Source organism: Rhipicephalus microplus, chromosome 6 (assembly GCF_043290135.1).
Source record: "Rhipicephalus microplus isolate Deutch F79 chromosome 6, USDA_Rmic, whole genome shotgun sequence".
NCBI classification, from domain to species: Eukaryota; Metazoa; Arthropoda; class Arachnida; order Ixodida; family Ixodidae; genus Rhipicephalus; species Rhipicephalus microplus.
In genome coordinates this window covers 199,909,168-199,923,133 of record NC_134705.1, presented here as the reverse complement: position 1 = coordinate 199,923,133, position 13,966 = coordinate 199,909,168, and the positions used below count along the sequence as shown (strand labels likewise).

Here is a 13,966-nt window from a genome sequence, read left to right as displayed (position 1 = left end):
CGACAACGCCACCCTCTCTCGTCGCAAGAAATGCATTTCCTCACAGTTCCCTTCTGGAAGGTGGGCGCATTTTTTTTAAGCACTCTCGGGGAAACTACCACAAGCACATTTGGATGTAGTAGAAATAGAAAGAAAGAGAAGAAGGCAATAGAACGAGAAAGCACTAGAAGGAAACGGAGAAATAAAAGATGAAGACACAGAGAGGAAGGAAAATGAAAATAAAGAGAAACAATAAAGGCCACCCAGTTCTCATATTCATTTTGACCTTGCGACACTAGTGGAAAGTGCCCTGCTTTTTTGTTTTCTTGATTCAACAAGTGGCTGTGGTATTGAGCTGTATGTATAAGGCTCCAATGATTTGAACTTGCGATTTACTAAAGGCGACATCCATCAGGGCACGAGTGCTCCACCTTCAGAACATGCTCAAACAGATAAACGTGGAAACAAGAAACATTGCTAACGGTGAGATTCAAACCTGCGAGTTGATGCTCAGAAGCCAAGCATTCTATCAACTGGGGCTTAACACACATGCTGCAGAGGGGCATACAGGATGGCGTAAAGGTGTGACATTTTTTAACTAGTCATACATTGCATACGAAAGCAGGTAGACAGTAAACAATAGAGCCCATAAATGAAACCAACTATATGCCATTTATTTACCACCAATTCAAAGGACGTTATTTGATAAATACATCAAGTAGACACCTTCTGTTTACATTACTGCATAACTGCAAAACGTTTCTTATGCTCTGAGGATCAAAAGAGTCATATTAGCTTTTCTGATGTGTTCTGACTTGCGACATGTGTGACTTTGTTTAAAAGTACATGTGAATCCTCTGTATTAGTGTTTTCTAGATGTCTTGGGAGGCACGATTCTCCAAAAAGGAGCCAATATGTATCTTTAACAAGTTCTTTAACAGTAATAATTGTTAGGGTTTCATGTCCCAAAAGCAGGATATGATTATGAGGGACATCGTATCATAAAGTACCCTTAAAATTTAGATCATCTGGTGTTCTTGAACATACACAAAAATCTAAATTAAATTGTTTTGGGGTGCATCTTTTTCAAAAGAGGTAAGTCTTGCTCCTTTAGAAATTAGTAATTACTTAATATTCTTTCAGGTTTTGTCAAATTTGATTGACAGATTGTTCATGCACTTCTCTCAAAAAGGTAAGCCTGTAATCTATGCAAAAATACCATGTTTCAATTGTTTTGGTCAGCTTTGAGAGTTTTATAGCAGAGCTGAACACACAACCTTTGTATCTGTAGGTTGGAGTTTTCGATTTTACAGACCAAAAGGGTGATTCTTCCTGCACTTAAATTGATATCAATTTTTCTCATAGTTACTACATTACAAGCAAAGACAACAATTAGTGCACTCTATGCTTTTCTTAGCTTAAATGTCTCTAGCATTCACTTGGTTATTTCATGCAATGGCATACGAGCAGCACATTGGAATTCAGTGTGAGTTCTGCAAGCACAAGAAACAGGTTAGTAGTAAAAAATAGGTCATTTTATTCTCGGAAACAGAGATCGGATATAAAACTTGGTCAATTAGAATGATTGGCATGTTGCACTTGATGCATTATCCAGTTATTGTTTTTATAATTAGAAAATAATAAATCAATAGAAACAGTATGAACAAGCAAGCAGCTATTGCCATGCTTTTACGATTTTCTTTCCGCAGGCCAGTGAGCTCTTGCTCTACAAAAATAGAAAAACAAAGAATAAAAGTGATTAGCATCATGGTTTCTCATTCTAACATATTTCAGAGATATGACTTTGTAGCTCGAAAACAAGAAGCATGAAAGGAAGGCAGTAACAAGGACAATTCACCTGCCATTAGCCAAATCTATTCTCTATGAGCAATAGCACATTTTTAAAGTTCTAGAAACTAGAGCACGTGTTTCTTGCACAACAAGAGATCACACATACAAAGGTTCAGAATAGAAGATTTGTTGGCATTTGCCTGTTTCTATCTGCTCTCTCTCTCTCTCTCTCTCTCTCTCTCTCTCTCTCTCTCTCTCTATATATATATATATATATATATATATATATACACACACACACACACACACACACACACACACAACTTGGCGGTTGTTTAATTTAATTTGAAACGGTTTTGACCGGTGGACCAATCTTCGCCAGGGTTTATGAGTAAGTGAGTAAGTATATATATATATAATTTACTATTATTAAGGCATGCGCTTCTATCGAAACGATAGTAAAAATACTGTGTTTATTACGTTTGTCGTGTTCCTTTTCAATATATATATATATATGATTAAGAGGCTTTTTGAATACTTCAAAGGCCCCAGCTGGGGTATTACATGAGGGATGGGTATTAATTACACAAGAAAGGCAACTCGAGGGCAATCTTGAATTGACGAGGGTTAGAGTGGTGCAATAGATGCAGTCAAACAGTTACAGTCCCGTGCGGATGTCATGAAATAGGAGCGAAGATGGGCGACAGTTAGTGCTGGCAAAGGGTATACTGCTTTTTGAATAGTTTGTGCGGCTGGATGTGCGATGGACTGAATAGATGTATATATATGCATTCTCAAAGCACAATTTATGCACTTAATACACATTTCAATATGATGCTATAAAGCTGCTTATGAAAAACCAGACCGTACATGATACACCTTATGGTGGCGTCACTCAAGCTTTTTGCACCCCCTGTGCTGATCATGGGGACTAAGCTACCATACTTTCTCAGACAATGAATCTTCAAGAGATATGACAGCTATTCCCATTGCATTTCCCCAAAAAACAATGCATGGACAAGACCTTGCGTCGTCTCAGTTTAAGTTTCAATTCAATAACCTGCAAAAGTATCAGCTTCGCAGCAGACAAATCTGTGGAACAAGCACGAGTCTCAGGGCTATGTTCTTGTGGGCTTCCCAAACAAGCAAGCAACAAACCGAGATCATGACACAGCAAATTTGCGGTCACCTTGTAGCAATCAGTCTGTACGTATGACAGTGCAGACTATAAAGAAAAAATTCGGCAACATGCCACACTCTCTGTAAACCTGAAGGCCTGCTGCACGTTGATGCATTAGGTTGCACAATCGTTGCAACGTTTAATTGTTTAGAGACTGTTTTACAGCAGCCAGTTGCAGTGTTTTGGTGTCGGAGAGAAACATTTGGCTGGTGGTAACAATGCAGATACACTTGTAACACATCAACATCACTAAGTACCAAAACATCAACCGGGCAGATCATACCGACTGCTTCTGTTACAAATATCGAAGTTACCGACAATTGCAAAAAAACATACCAATGCCCTAATTTCTTTAAACTCCATTCCTTATGGGAGGTGGACGTTGAAATGCAACAAACCCCATCTTATAATTTCAAGTTAATTGTGGCAAAACTCACTTCACTAGGTGCCAAGCAATGTTATTCATCCATTCACATACAAGTACTTCCTTCCGATTGGCACAAAGGTGTGTGTGGGAGAAATAAAAAAAATGATTCTTTTATGAGAGTTACATGTGATTTATCAAGCCTCCCTAAAAAACAGTTCATGCCCACATACACACAAAAATATGAACAGTTGTTTAATTTGTTTTCAAGTGTCAATTCAGATGCATCAGTCTCTCATAAAAGCAGGAAGGAGGTAGACAAAAACTGGTGAGCACACCAAGACTAATGCATTATTTGTCTGAAAAATATTTCACAGAACTTCGAGTTCGCTTTAACGGTGATCATGCAATAGTAATGCACACGCCAGCAGTAATATAATAACATAGGCTCAATATCGTGATTAATGAAAACTCTAACGACTAAGATAAATAAAATGGATATTAACCAAGGCGTACCTAATGTGTCTAGCTGAGATTTCAGCGACTTGACCTCATCTTCCAGCTTCTCTCTGTGGATAATAGCAGGAATAAAAAAAAAACAAAAAACAGATCACACGAAATATCTAGTTGGCATTCGACATAGCGGTTCTCAACAAAGGAACATGAACATGTTTTGCTGCCCTCAGAGCAGCGATTTTGTATGGTCAAGGACGTTTTAAATGGTATCCACCAGTCATGAATGCAAGGCATCGTAACAAAATCTCGGTCCGAGATCATGAAGCAACAAGGAGGAAGAACGAAGCAAGATAAAATACAATCATAAGTTAGATGTGTAACGCGTACCTACCTCTCCGAGTCCGAGAGCACAGAACGCCTCAGTTTCGACTCTATCTGATCCAACTGATAAAGATAATCTTGTACCAACGCTTCGTTTCTGTCAATCTGGGGAAACAGATAGCGGACGAGAATGTGATGTGCTGCGTCACCTGCGTGCGAAAGCACGCGCCACCACGTAACGCGTTGACAAGTTACCTCTTTAAGCACAGAGATGCGAGAGTTGTCTGGCATTTTGGCCGCTTGGCTTATCTAGCAGTTACACAACTGAACATCAGCTGCTCAGAGCACTCAAAGTGGGTGCGCAAGCCCAGAGCCCTAAAATGGTGTGGACCCGAACACAACGAGACACTTTAGAGCTGCGGCTGCCACTGCCAGAGAACACCTACTGTTACGCCACGGCAACGTTAACACGCACCGTCACAGAACGCCTGCACTGTTATCTGCTACAAAGGGTTATACTGAAACTACTAGAGTAGCGGAGGGGGCTCCGTGACTGAAGCCGACGCGCCGCCATATTGCTCAGGGCAGAAAGCGGATGGGTGCAACGTTTACAGGTACGCATTGTAGCGGATGTGTCTTTCGTGTTGTTTTTGTGCTAGTAATGTCGCGTGTGGTGCCTCTATTTGAACAAGGCGGTTCTGAACACGTCTGTGATGACTTTTTGAGATGACGATGATGGGCTCGTGGGTTTGCATTTGGTTGCGCGAATCGTGTGGCGTGGACACTGGGCACAGCTTTCGATGTTTATGTAGGCATGCTTTACTCGCTCACTTTTCCTCCCATGTTTTCGCAACTACAACTGCGTTCGCGAGTACATATATTTCTTTTTTGCATCCGGGTGCACAAAGACACTTTGAATAACTATTTGTACGTTTTAGGATTCCAAAGACGTCCTATTGCGCGGCACACGTAGAGAGTGCGCTCTGACGCGAGAAGCACCGAAAAAGAATGACGACTCATGGTCAGTACAACGTGCTGATGCAGGCTGCTTCGATAAGGCAGGGTAGATAACGAGACGCAAGTTTGTAACATCAGCGCTACCGTTTTTGCATCGTTTCCATGCGCACTTACAAAAGCCAGTACGTGAGTGTGCCTAATACAAGCGAGCGCTTCGTTTTTTTAAAGGTAGTTAATGTAGCAGCGGCACTGCAACTCTGGGATTTCGAGTTTATTATATTTGCATGAGCACTACGCTCCAAATGCCAAAATTTCTGATGCTGCGATATACATCTCTTTAATTAGGTAGGAGAAAAAGGAAACGAGCTCCTCTGAAAAGTCAGTGAAATGCAATTTCGCCTAAAACGTCTCTCATTCATGGAGCTGTCAAAATCCCGCCACCCCCAAACTTCACCCACAAAAAAGACATACAGGCGAGAGAAAAAACAAAAACTGAATTACCCACCAACTAGGTACAATCAACTGCTGAAAAATAAGGGTAAGGCATCGTAGCAGTACCAATGGGGCGTTTTAAAATATGTTAAGGCTTCTCGGAATTTCATTCACCAGATAATTGAGCAGAATACCTATTATCAGATGAAGGATTGGCAAAATCCGCCGCCGCTCGTAACCAGTATCAAACGAAAAAAAAACAGGCAAATTAAAAATATCAACGACACAATGGGATGCTAACCCGGGTCTCCTGCTTGTCTGCCTAACACTCTACCACTGAGCCACGCTAGTCCTATGAACTAATAATAATAATAATATTAATAATAATAATAATAATAATAATAATAATAGCACGCCAATGACACAGTAGTTTTCTGACCCGGGTCCGCTGCGTGCCGGCCCAGCTAGGACACTACCACTGAGCCGCGCCAGTGCTTGAAACTCGTCTCTAGACTGGTTTTAGGCAGTCTTGATGTCGGGAAATGAATCGCGTTATTATGAATAATAGAGCGTTCTATAACACCAAAGGAACAGTCACACAATGCGAATTGCGTAACGACTTGGCCGTCCAAGGCACACACCCATTAGAAAACTTGTTCTTGATTACCTATTAACTGTGGCACATCACTACTTCACGCATATTTCTTCATCGTCATCAGCCACTGCATGAAAAAAAAAAAATGCACAACACTTCGAACAAGTGGGTATAGCGCAGACCACGTACACTTTTCCAAAAACTGACGAAGGGTAGCATAGTGAATGCTGGCCTACTACACAAAATTTACGATTATTTATGGCGCTGTGGGCATCCAGCAGTGTCCTTTTAGCATCTCAAAGATTGTTTAGAAAAGGCTCTGAAAGGCCACTATTCTATAGCTTTCGCTGTGACTGTGCTGCGCGTTCGGGGACTCGCTTGCTGGTTACCGTGCCGACCGGTTGTGCCCTCGCGATCTCCGACGTCAGCGTAGCTCTGGCCAACGTTTCTTGAACTAGCAACTGAGCGATGTTGCGCTGCCGCTGCCAGCGACAAATGTGGCGCTGCTGTCGCATCCGGATTCACTCACTGCATGCTCGCTCGTGTCACTCCCGTAACCTCCATCGCCTGTGCATGTTGCAGTACGTCGATATCTGTGGAGGCTTCTTTCTGCGTGAACAGTTTTGTGCTTCAGCGTGCCCTGTTCTGCTTTGTATGTGCTGCGTGTTTCCATCATGCCCATAAGTTGCGTTCTCGGCTGTAGAGTAGCTACAGGAAATGAGAGACACCACGACATTTCTTTTGTGCCCACGTGCACCTGAGCAACGAGAGGTATGGGACCACGCTATTCCTCGTGCGGATAAGAAACTGCCCAGCAACTCACGTGTGTGTGATATGCACTTTCATGAGAAGGACATCCTGAAGACTTTCACGCATGTCATATGGTAAGAAGGTACAAATAGCAAGAGGAAAGTGGGACCTCGTCGAAGGATGCGTTCCACCCCGCCGCGGTGGTATTGTGGCTAAGGTACTCGGCTGCTGACCCGCAGGTCGCGGGATGGAATCCCGGCTGCGGCGGTTGCATTTCCGATGGAGGCGGAAATGTTGTAGGCCCGTGTGCTCAGATTTGGGTGCACGTTAAAGAACCCCAGGTGGTCGAAATTTGCGGAGCCCTCTGCTACGGCGTCTCTCATAATCATATGGTGGTTTTGGGACGTTACACCCCACAAATCATCAAGGATGCGTTCCACGAATATTTCCGAATTTGCCCGCTTACCTTTGTCGCGGGGCCCTCGATAAATAAGCGAAAGCTGCCTTATAGGAGTGGGGTATTTTTCAGAATATCATCGGCGAAAAAGAATAGACTATCTCTGAGCACTGAGCTCGAAGACAGTGAAATAAGTCCCGACATGCCGTCAACTAGCGGCGTCATTTCGTTTCAATACATAGGAAACGTTTGTTTGCATGCTGACGGAAAGCTGTTGAGAATGGCGAGACAAGACGTCTTGCGGTGTTTCTAGGGCTCAAAAAAAAAAATAAAGAGCGCCATTTCTGGAGAAATGCATCGTAGTCACAGAAGACATGACAGTCACCATTAGCAGCCGTCACCATCGCTTGGCCAAGTCACCCGGCAAGGCAGATACCATCTTCCGATTGGCCGAACTTCTGGAGGACATAGGAAAGCTGAAAGTGTGTTCAAGTCGTCCCAGTGCGTCAGCAGGCAGACTCGTGAGTAATGACTATAAAGTGCTCACCGATACCCCAAAGTGCGGTCTCTGCTCGAAGCTTTGGCTGCAGCTGTGTTAACAGGTTTCATTAGAGGAACTCCAGAAGAAGCAGAGGGAAGACATGCTCAAGAAAATGGCCGCAAGCGTAGCTTTTAGACTGTCTAAGTTGCTAAAGAATGTGACTGACTTGAAAAAAAAAGCTGACTACATATCCAGACAAAAGCCACGAGATTGCGCCACATAGTTGTAATTTATTTTTAAGCACGAAAAACACAGCCACAAAAGAGGATGCAAGACATTGTAATTGGGTTTTCGCGTCTAAAAATCCATTGCGAACGTACACCAACTAGCAATTAACCGACAAACTCGCATGTTATGCTATATATATATATATATATATATATATATATATATATATATATATATATATATATATATATATATATATATATATATATATATATCAAGCATTGTTTATTGTGGGCAGTTCAGAGAACCATAATTATATTGTATTTGCCTTACACCGCTAAATATTGCGCAGTATTAGGTTTCTGCGGCAGTACAACAAATCTCAATAATATATTGTTGGCAAAGTTCAGAACGGCCGCCACGGCGTCTTGCTACGACGACTACGCGTTTTCGTCTCCTAGCGGAAGCTTGTTGCGCCGCCAGTGCCATTAAACCGGAAGCTATCCCGGCGCCGTGTGACGAGAAGTCTGACGCGGGGAGTTTTGCAACTTACCTAGTCTAGAAACGTTGGCTCTGGCCGACTGGGCTCGCCCTACGTCATATCCTGACGCTGACGACCTTCGACGACAGTGTAGCTCTGACCGACTGGACTTGCTCTACGCCATCTACTGACGCCGACAAGAGCTGTCGCAAGTGGTTGGTTGGTTGGTTAGTGGTTCGTAAGGAAAAGGAAGAAGGCACCTGATTTCTGTCTGCCTATAGGCGACACGGCGCAGTGCCTTATAGGGGTGGGGGGAAGGAGGAATAAAAAGAATAGAAAGAAATAGATGAAGAAATAGAGATGCAAGCGACGGAAATTAGAAGGAGATAGGAAAGTGGGGATCCGGTCGAAGCAGTCCAAGGGCGGGGCACCACAATGCGAGAGCTGCACGGCGTCAGGAGACCGCGGAGGGCGAACCAGTCGGCGGGAGCTTCGCTGGCATCGGAGATCGCGAGGGCACGACCATCCAGCTTGAAATACTGCGAGCGAATCTCTCATCCTCGGACTCCTGTGACCGTGTTTCAATATTTCCTATCTCTCCTATCCCCCCGATTTGTCGTCGCTCTCTGGCTTACCACCTCACGCCTCTTTCTCTTTTCTACACCTTTACTCCTACCCTCTTAATCCCTCCTCACCCCCATCCCTTGTGAGCTACTGTTGAGGTGTCGCTCGCTGAAGCAGACAGTTACGGGGCTCACTTAATTTTCTCTTCCTTTCTCTCTTAGAACCACTTAGTAGTAGCTGCGCGTTCCATGCAGGCCTGGCGTTTTAAGGGCGAAACTCTTTATAACAACACCTGTTCGTCCCTCATAGCCGTTGTAGTATGTAGCAAGTATAACATTTTGACCTCCAAGGTGGTGCTGGTGAGAGATTTCTTCTGTACGTTGTTGAACAATAAAAATAATGCTCAATATACATGCCAATGGCTGCTAATGGGGAATAAGAGACAGGAGCATTCGGCTTTTAGCTAATGCTCACGCTGCGACCCCTATTAGCAGCCATTGGCATGTACATTGAGCACGATCTGACAAGAAAGGGTTATACTCGCTGGGCGTAACCTTTTTAGCTTTAGAATGGTTTAGCGAGCGTTGAGCTGCAGTGCCATGAATACAATGAACTTGTATATACCATGAATGAACCCGAGGTGGTTAAAAATGGGAAGTAGATACGAAGCGCAAGCCGTAAGAAAGTGAAAGCCGGATTCTCCGCCTCTCATTTTTCATTAGCAGCCATTGGCATGTACATTGAGCACTATCTGACTGAAAATGTTTGCTACGTCATACTCGCTGGGCGTAACCTCCTTGGTTTTAGAAAGGTTTAGCGAGCGTTGGGCCGCAGTGCCTTGGATGCAGTGAAGTAGTATATACTATGAACTCGAGGTGGTTGAAAGTGGGAAGTACACATGAAGCGCAAGCCGTAAGAAAGTGTGCGTGTGCCACCTCTCGTTTAGTCCCTGGAATGTCCGCTGGATGGCGGTGCTTCTATATGGGGAATATCTGATGAAAAGATGCGAGATGGTGGTACTTGGAGTGTTGAATAGATGGACGAACGGACACACAGACAGATGCATGGATGGACGCATGAACGGACGCAGGGGCGGATGCATGGACGAACGCAGGGACGGACGCACGGACGGGCGGATGGACGCATGGATGCTCACACAGACGGACGCATGGATGGACGGAAGCAAGAACGAATGGACGGACGAATGCTTCGCCCCACTCTCCATCATTCACTCCGGGGATATGCTGCCAATATGTTGCCAATATGCTGCCATTCACTCCGGGGATATGCTGCCAACACGCTTAAAATGCCAAGTATCAAAGAAAAATTAAAGCAGATGTGCAATAAAGTCGCTCCCACGTTCCCTCGCCTCATAAGAATAACAAACAGGTGCCTTTGTATCCAAACGAAGCGCACGGCCGCAAGCGTCCAGAGCTTTACGGCCATGGAGGAAGAAACTGTTGTTTTTTCCTTCTTCCATGATTACGGCGCTACAAGACAAGTGCCGCCTCCTTCTGTTCTGAGCAATATGGCCGCCTCAGCTTCACTTTGATACATGAGCGGATATGCGGGACCGCCACTCCAGAAGTTTAAGTATAATCTCCTTGCTTTGCTACGGCTTCTTCTCAGTCACGGAGGAAGGAAAGTTCTCAATGCATATCAGCAAGATGAGCAAGAAAGGCACTGCGACACCGAGACGTTGGCGCGCCGTCGCCATCAACACCAACTGATCGGCGCGCCACCACAATGTCCGTGCTCTCTTAGCGCGTCATTTGAGTTACCAAATTCGCAGTTCGAGGTCTGCATGCCGTATATGCCTGGAATGTTCGACATACGAGATAATATAGATCGGTAGCTGGTTAATTTGCCTATGGAGATGAGCTTCCCAAAGCTATTCAAGCTACAGGAAAGACGCCGTAGTGGAGCGCGTTGTCTGATTCTTTACTGCACGCTGAAATTGCAGAGTAAACAGGCGTTTAGCACTTAGCCTTCGTCGAAATCCGACCACGGCGGCCGCGATCGAACTCGTGTGTTTCGGGTGAGTAGCCGAAAACCATAGTCACTATGCCGCCCATTGGCGTAAATCATGGGGGGGGGGGGGTTGCGGTTCCGGACTCCCTTTGGGTTCAGGCGGGGGGGGGCACCACTTGCAAGTCCCCCCCCCCCCTTGAGATTTAGCTTTGATACATCATATATTTCAGTTACTGGACAATTAGGTATAGCGCATTGAATTTTTTAAATGCTAGTCGTTTTTCAGCGCATACCTGTGTTCAATAAATGACCGAGAAAGCTGCACGTGGTTCAATACCCCCCAGCAGGGTGAGACTATAGAAACCGCAAAAGCCACTCAACCGGCGCAAAGAATACTGAGTATATATAACAGTGCAGTTACTCAAGATATGACTTCATGCTCACTTTTTAGTTTTATTTTGAACATATTTTAATTGACATGTAAATGAAAATAAAGCCCTTGTTGAAAACAAAATGGCCGCCATGGTTTCATTTGAGTGCCCCCTTGTGATTTTTCTGGATTTACGCTACTGATGGCACCGCGGAGGCCTTTATACGTCGAAGGTAGAAGGTTCAACACAAGGCCCGTAGCCAGAAATTGTGTATTCGGAGGGGAGGGGCACTAGTTAAATGCCCTAAGAGACACCTATTTTCATTATTTATTCTTAGTAAAACAGCCCCCCCCCCCCCCAATCCCACACACCATCCGAATTACGGGGGAGGGGGGGGTGGCTGGATGCGGGCCTGTTCAACGTCGTGCATGGTTGGGGGCATAGGCGTGCAGGTTCACCATTGGGGAGGGGGGGCATACTTTTAACTCCTATTGATCGAAAACTAAGTTGACGCACTTTTCAAGGGATAAAAAGCGATGTTTTAGGGAGAGGTTCACCTCTGCCTAATATGTGTCAATATGGGGCTGATTTTGTGCCCCCCTCCTCAGTTGCAGCGCCCCCTCCTTATTATCAAGGCTATTGACCTTCTTGCCCGGATTGTCATGTCGCGGCCATTTTGGATAGAGAGGTCATGGTCGTAACCAAATTACAACCAGTTTGGAACAGCTGTATCCTGTTAGCTGTGAAACGCTTCCTTTTTTTCTCTCTTTCTTTTCTTTGTATCTATATACCGCTGTAATGTCTTTCTTCGAACCTTGAGACACGCGCGATTTGAAATATGATATACATTTTCGGTTTCACGGGCCAAAACCATGGTGCACGATGGCCTCGCACAGTATACACGCGCCTCTGGCATGTCACCTTCATCTAAATGCGACCGTCAGGGCTGGAATCGAACCCACGACTTTAGGGACATTAGCAGAGTGACGTAGCCGTGTTTCACAATGGTGAAAACTCGGCTACGGGTAAAAAAAAACGGAACGTGGTTTCTTATAGCAGTGGATGAAAGAAAAAAAAAGAGGGTGAGTAGTGTTAAGGCGATTACTACAAATATGACTAGCATCATTATTTGCTCTCGTTCATCGTTGCCCCGCCACGGTGGTCTAGTGGATAAGGTACTCGGCTGCTGACCCGCAGGTCGCGGGATCGAATACCGGCTGCGGCGGCTGCATTTCCGATGGAGGCGGAAATGCTGTAGGCCCGTGTGCTCAGATTTGGGTGCACGTTAAAGAACCCCATGTGGTCGAAATTACCGGAGCCCTCCACTACGGCGTCTCTCATAATCATATGGAGGTTTTGGGACGTTAAACCCCACATATCGATCGATTGCTCTCGTTCGTCGTATGTAACTGGAAGTCGTGGCGGCAATTGAGTCGCAATTCAAGAGTGCAAGGAGCACGCACAAAGGTGATCGCATGGAAGCAATTCACGGCCACTTCCGTTTTGCAGTTTAGGTGCTCCTGATATTTTTGTACATTTTTTCTTCAATTTCCTTGATCCGGAGTACGCCGCGCGCAGATGTCGCTGATAAGACGGCCACGAACGATCCCGTGACGTAATGGCGCCATGGATTAGCTATATAGTTGACCACGCATGCGCACATATCGACGCATTGCCATTGAAAAAAAAAAAAAAAGGTACGTGAGCGGCCAACCCGTGAACCTTCATTTTGCACATATGGCTTGCATGTAATGCCAGTCGCATGTGTTGCGGACGTCATGAGTTCTTCGATGCCACGGGATGAAAAAATCCGCCGTGTTAACTTAGCCGTGCGGTATCAGTACGTAAGGGTCTCGTTTCATCTTTTCTTCATGTGAGTGAACCAGAGCGCCCTAGCTGCAGGCTTTTAGAAAAGCAAATACAAGGAGCCCCGTCGCCTGTACTTTATCGAGGACCACTGCAAGCTTCGTCATCGGCATCTAAGAGAGTAAACGCCATATCATAGGCCGGATAGAAGGGGGAAGGTGTTCACCGAACTTTACCCGCAGCGTCACAGTTCAACCGAAGTTTAAGCTAGGTTGCGTGTAACTACCGAGCGAATTCCTTGAACCATGCCTCCACTTTGGGTCGGTACTTCCCGTGACAGAGGCAAACATATGCAGATTTCAGGCTTAACTCAAGGTTAGAGGTAGGTAGCTTTGTCAGGGCAGTGTGTTCACGGGAGGAGCACCCGACTCGGAATGCCCGTGTAGCTACCGCCATTTCGTGCCTGTCTTTCCTCGTGCGTAGTGTGGTTTTCGCGGGCCGCGATATGGCATCCCGATACCTCACCGGTTTGTTGCCGCACTTCAGGACACTGACAATGTCGGAAAAGTCTGCACAACGCGTCGCGTCGGAGACCAGCTTCGAGAGGGGTGTGGGCAATTACAAGTGCCCTCGCTGTCCTTTTCTTAAAGACGATAGTCTTTCTTGGAGACCTTCGACGCAAAAATTTTGGTCTATCTGTATGTCTGTACATTTGTCTATTTGTCCACTTTTAACGGCACCAGGTATTTGAAACGGTCGACCACATCCGCAGCGCCCACCAATGTTGCTCAAGATTCAGCGTTCATATATGTGTCAATTAGAAAGCAAATATTGCGCATGTC

The 13,966-nt window shown here is 45.2% G+C and overlaps 1 protein-coding gene across 1 annotated transcript; it reads right to left on the bottom strand.

Moving 5' to 3' along the window:
* Window positions 1–1,492: 1,492 nt before the first annotated feature.
* Window positions 1,493–4,595, bottom strand: LOC119166895 (coiled-coil domain-containing protein 167). Its single transcript, XM_037418284.2, has 4 exons — window positions 4,347–4,595; window positions 4,162–4,256; window positions 3,831–3,883; window positions 1,493–1,705 (listed from the first exon to the last, which is right to left on the bottom strand). Exons 1-4 carry the CDS (start codon window positions 4,380–4,382, stop codon window positions 1,587–1,589), a joined length of 303 nt encoding a protein of 100 aa, XP_037274181.2. The 5' UTR covers window positions 4,383–4,595; the 3' UTR covers window positions 1,493–1,586.
* Between the last annotated feature and the right edge of the window lie 9,371 nt (window positions 4,596–13,966).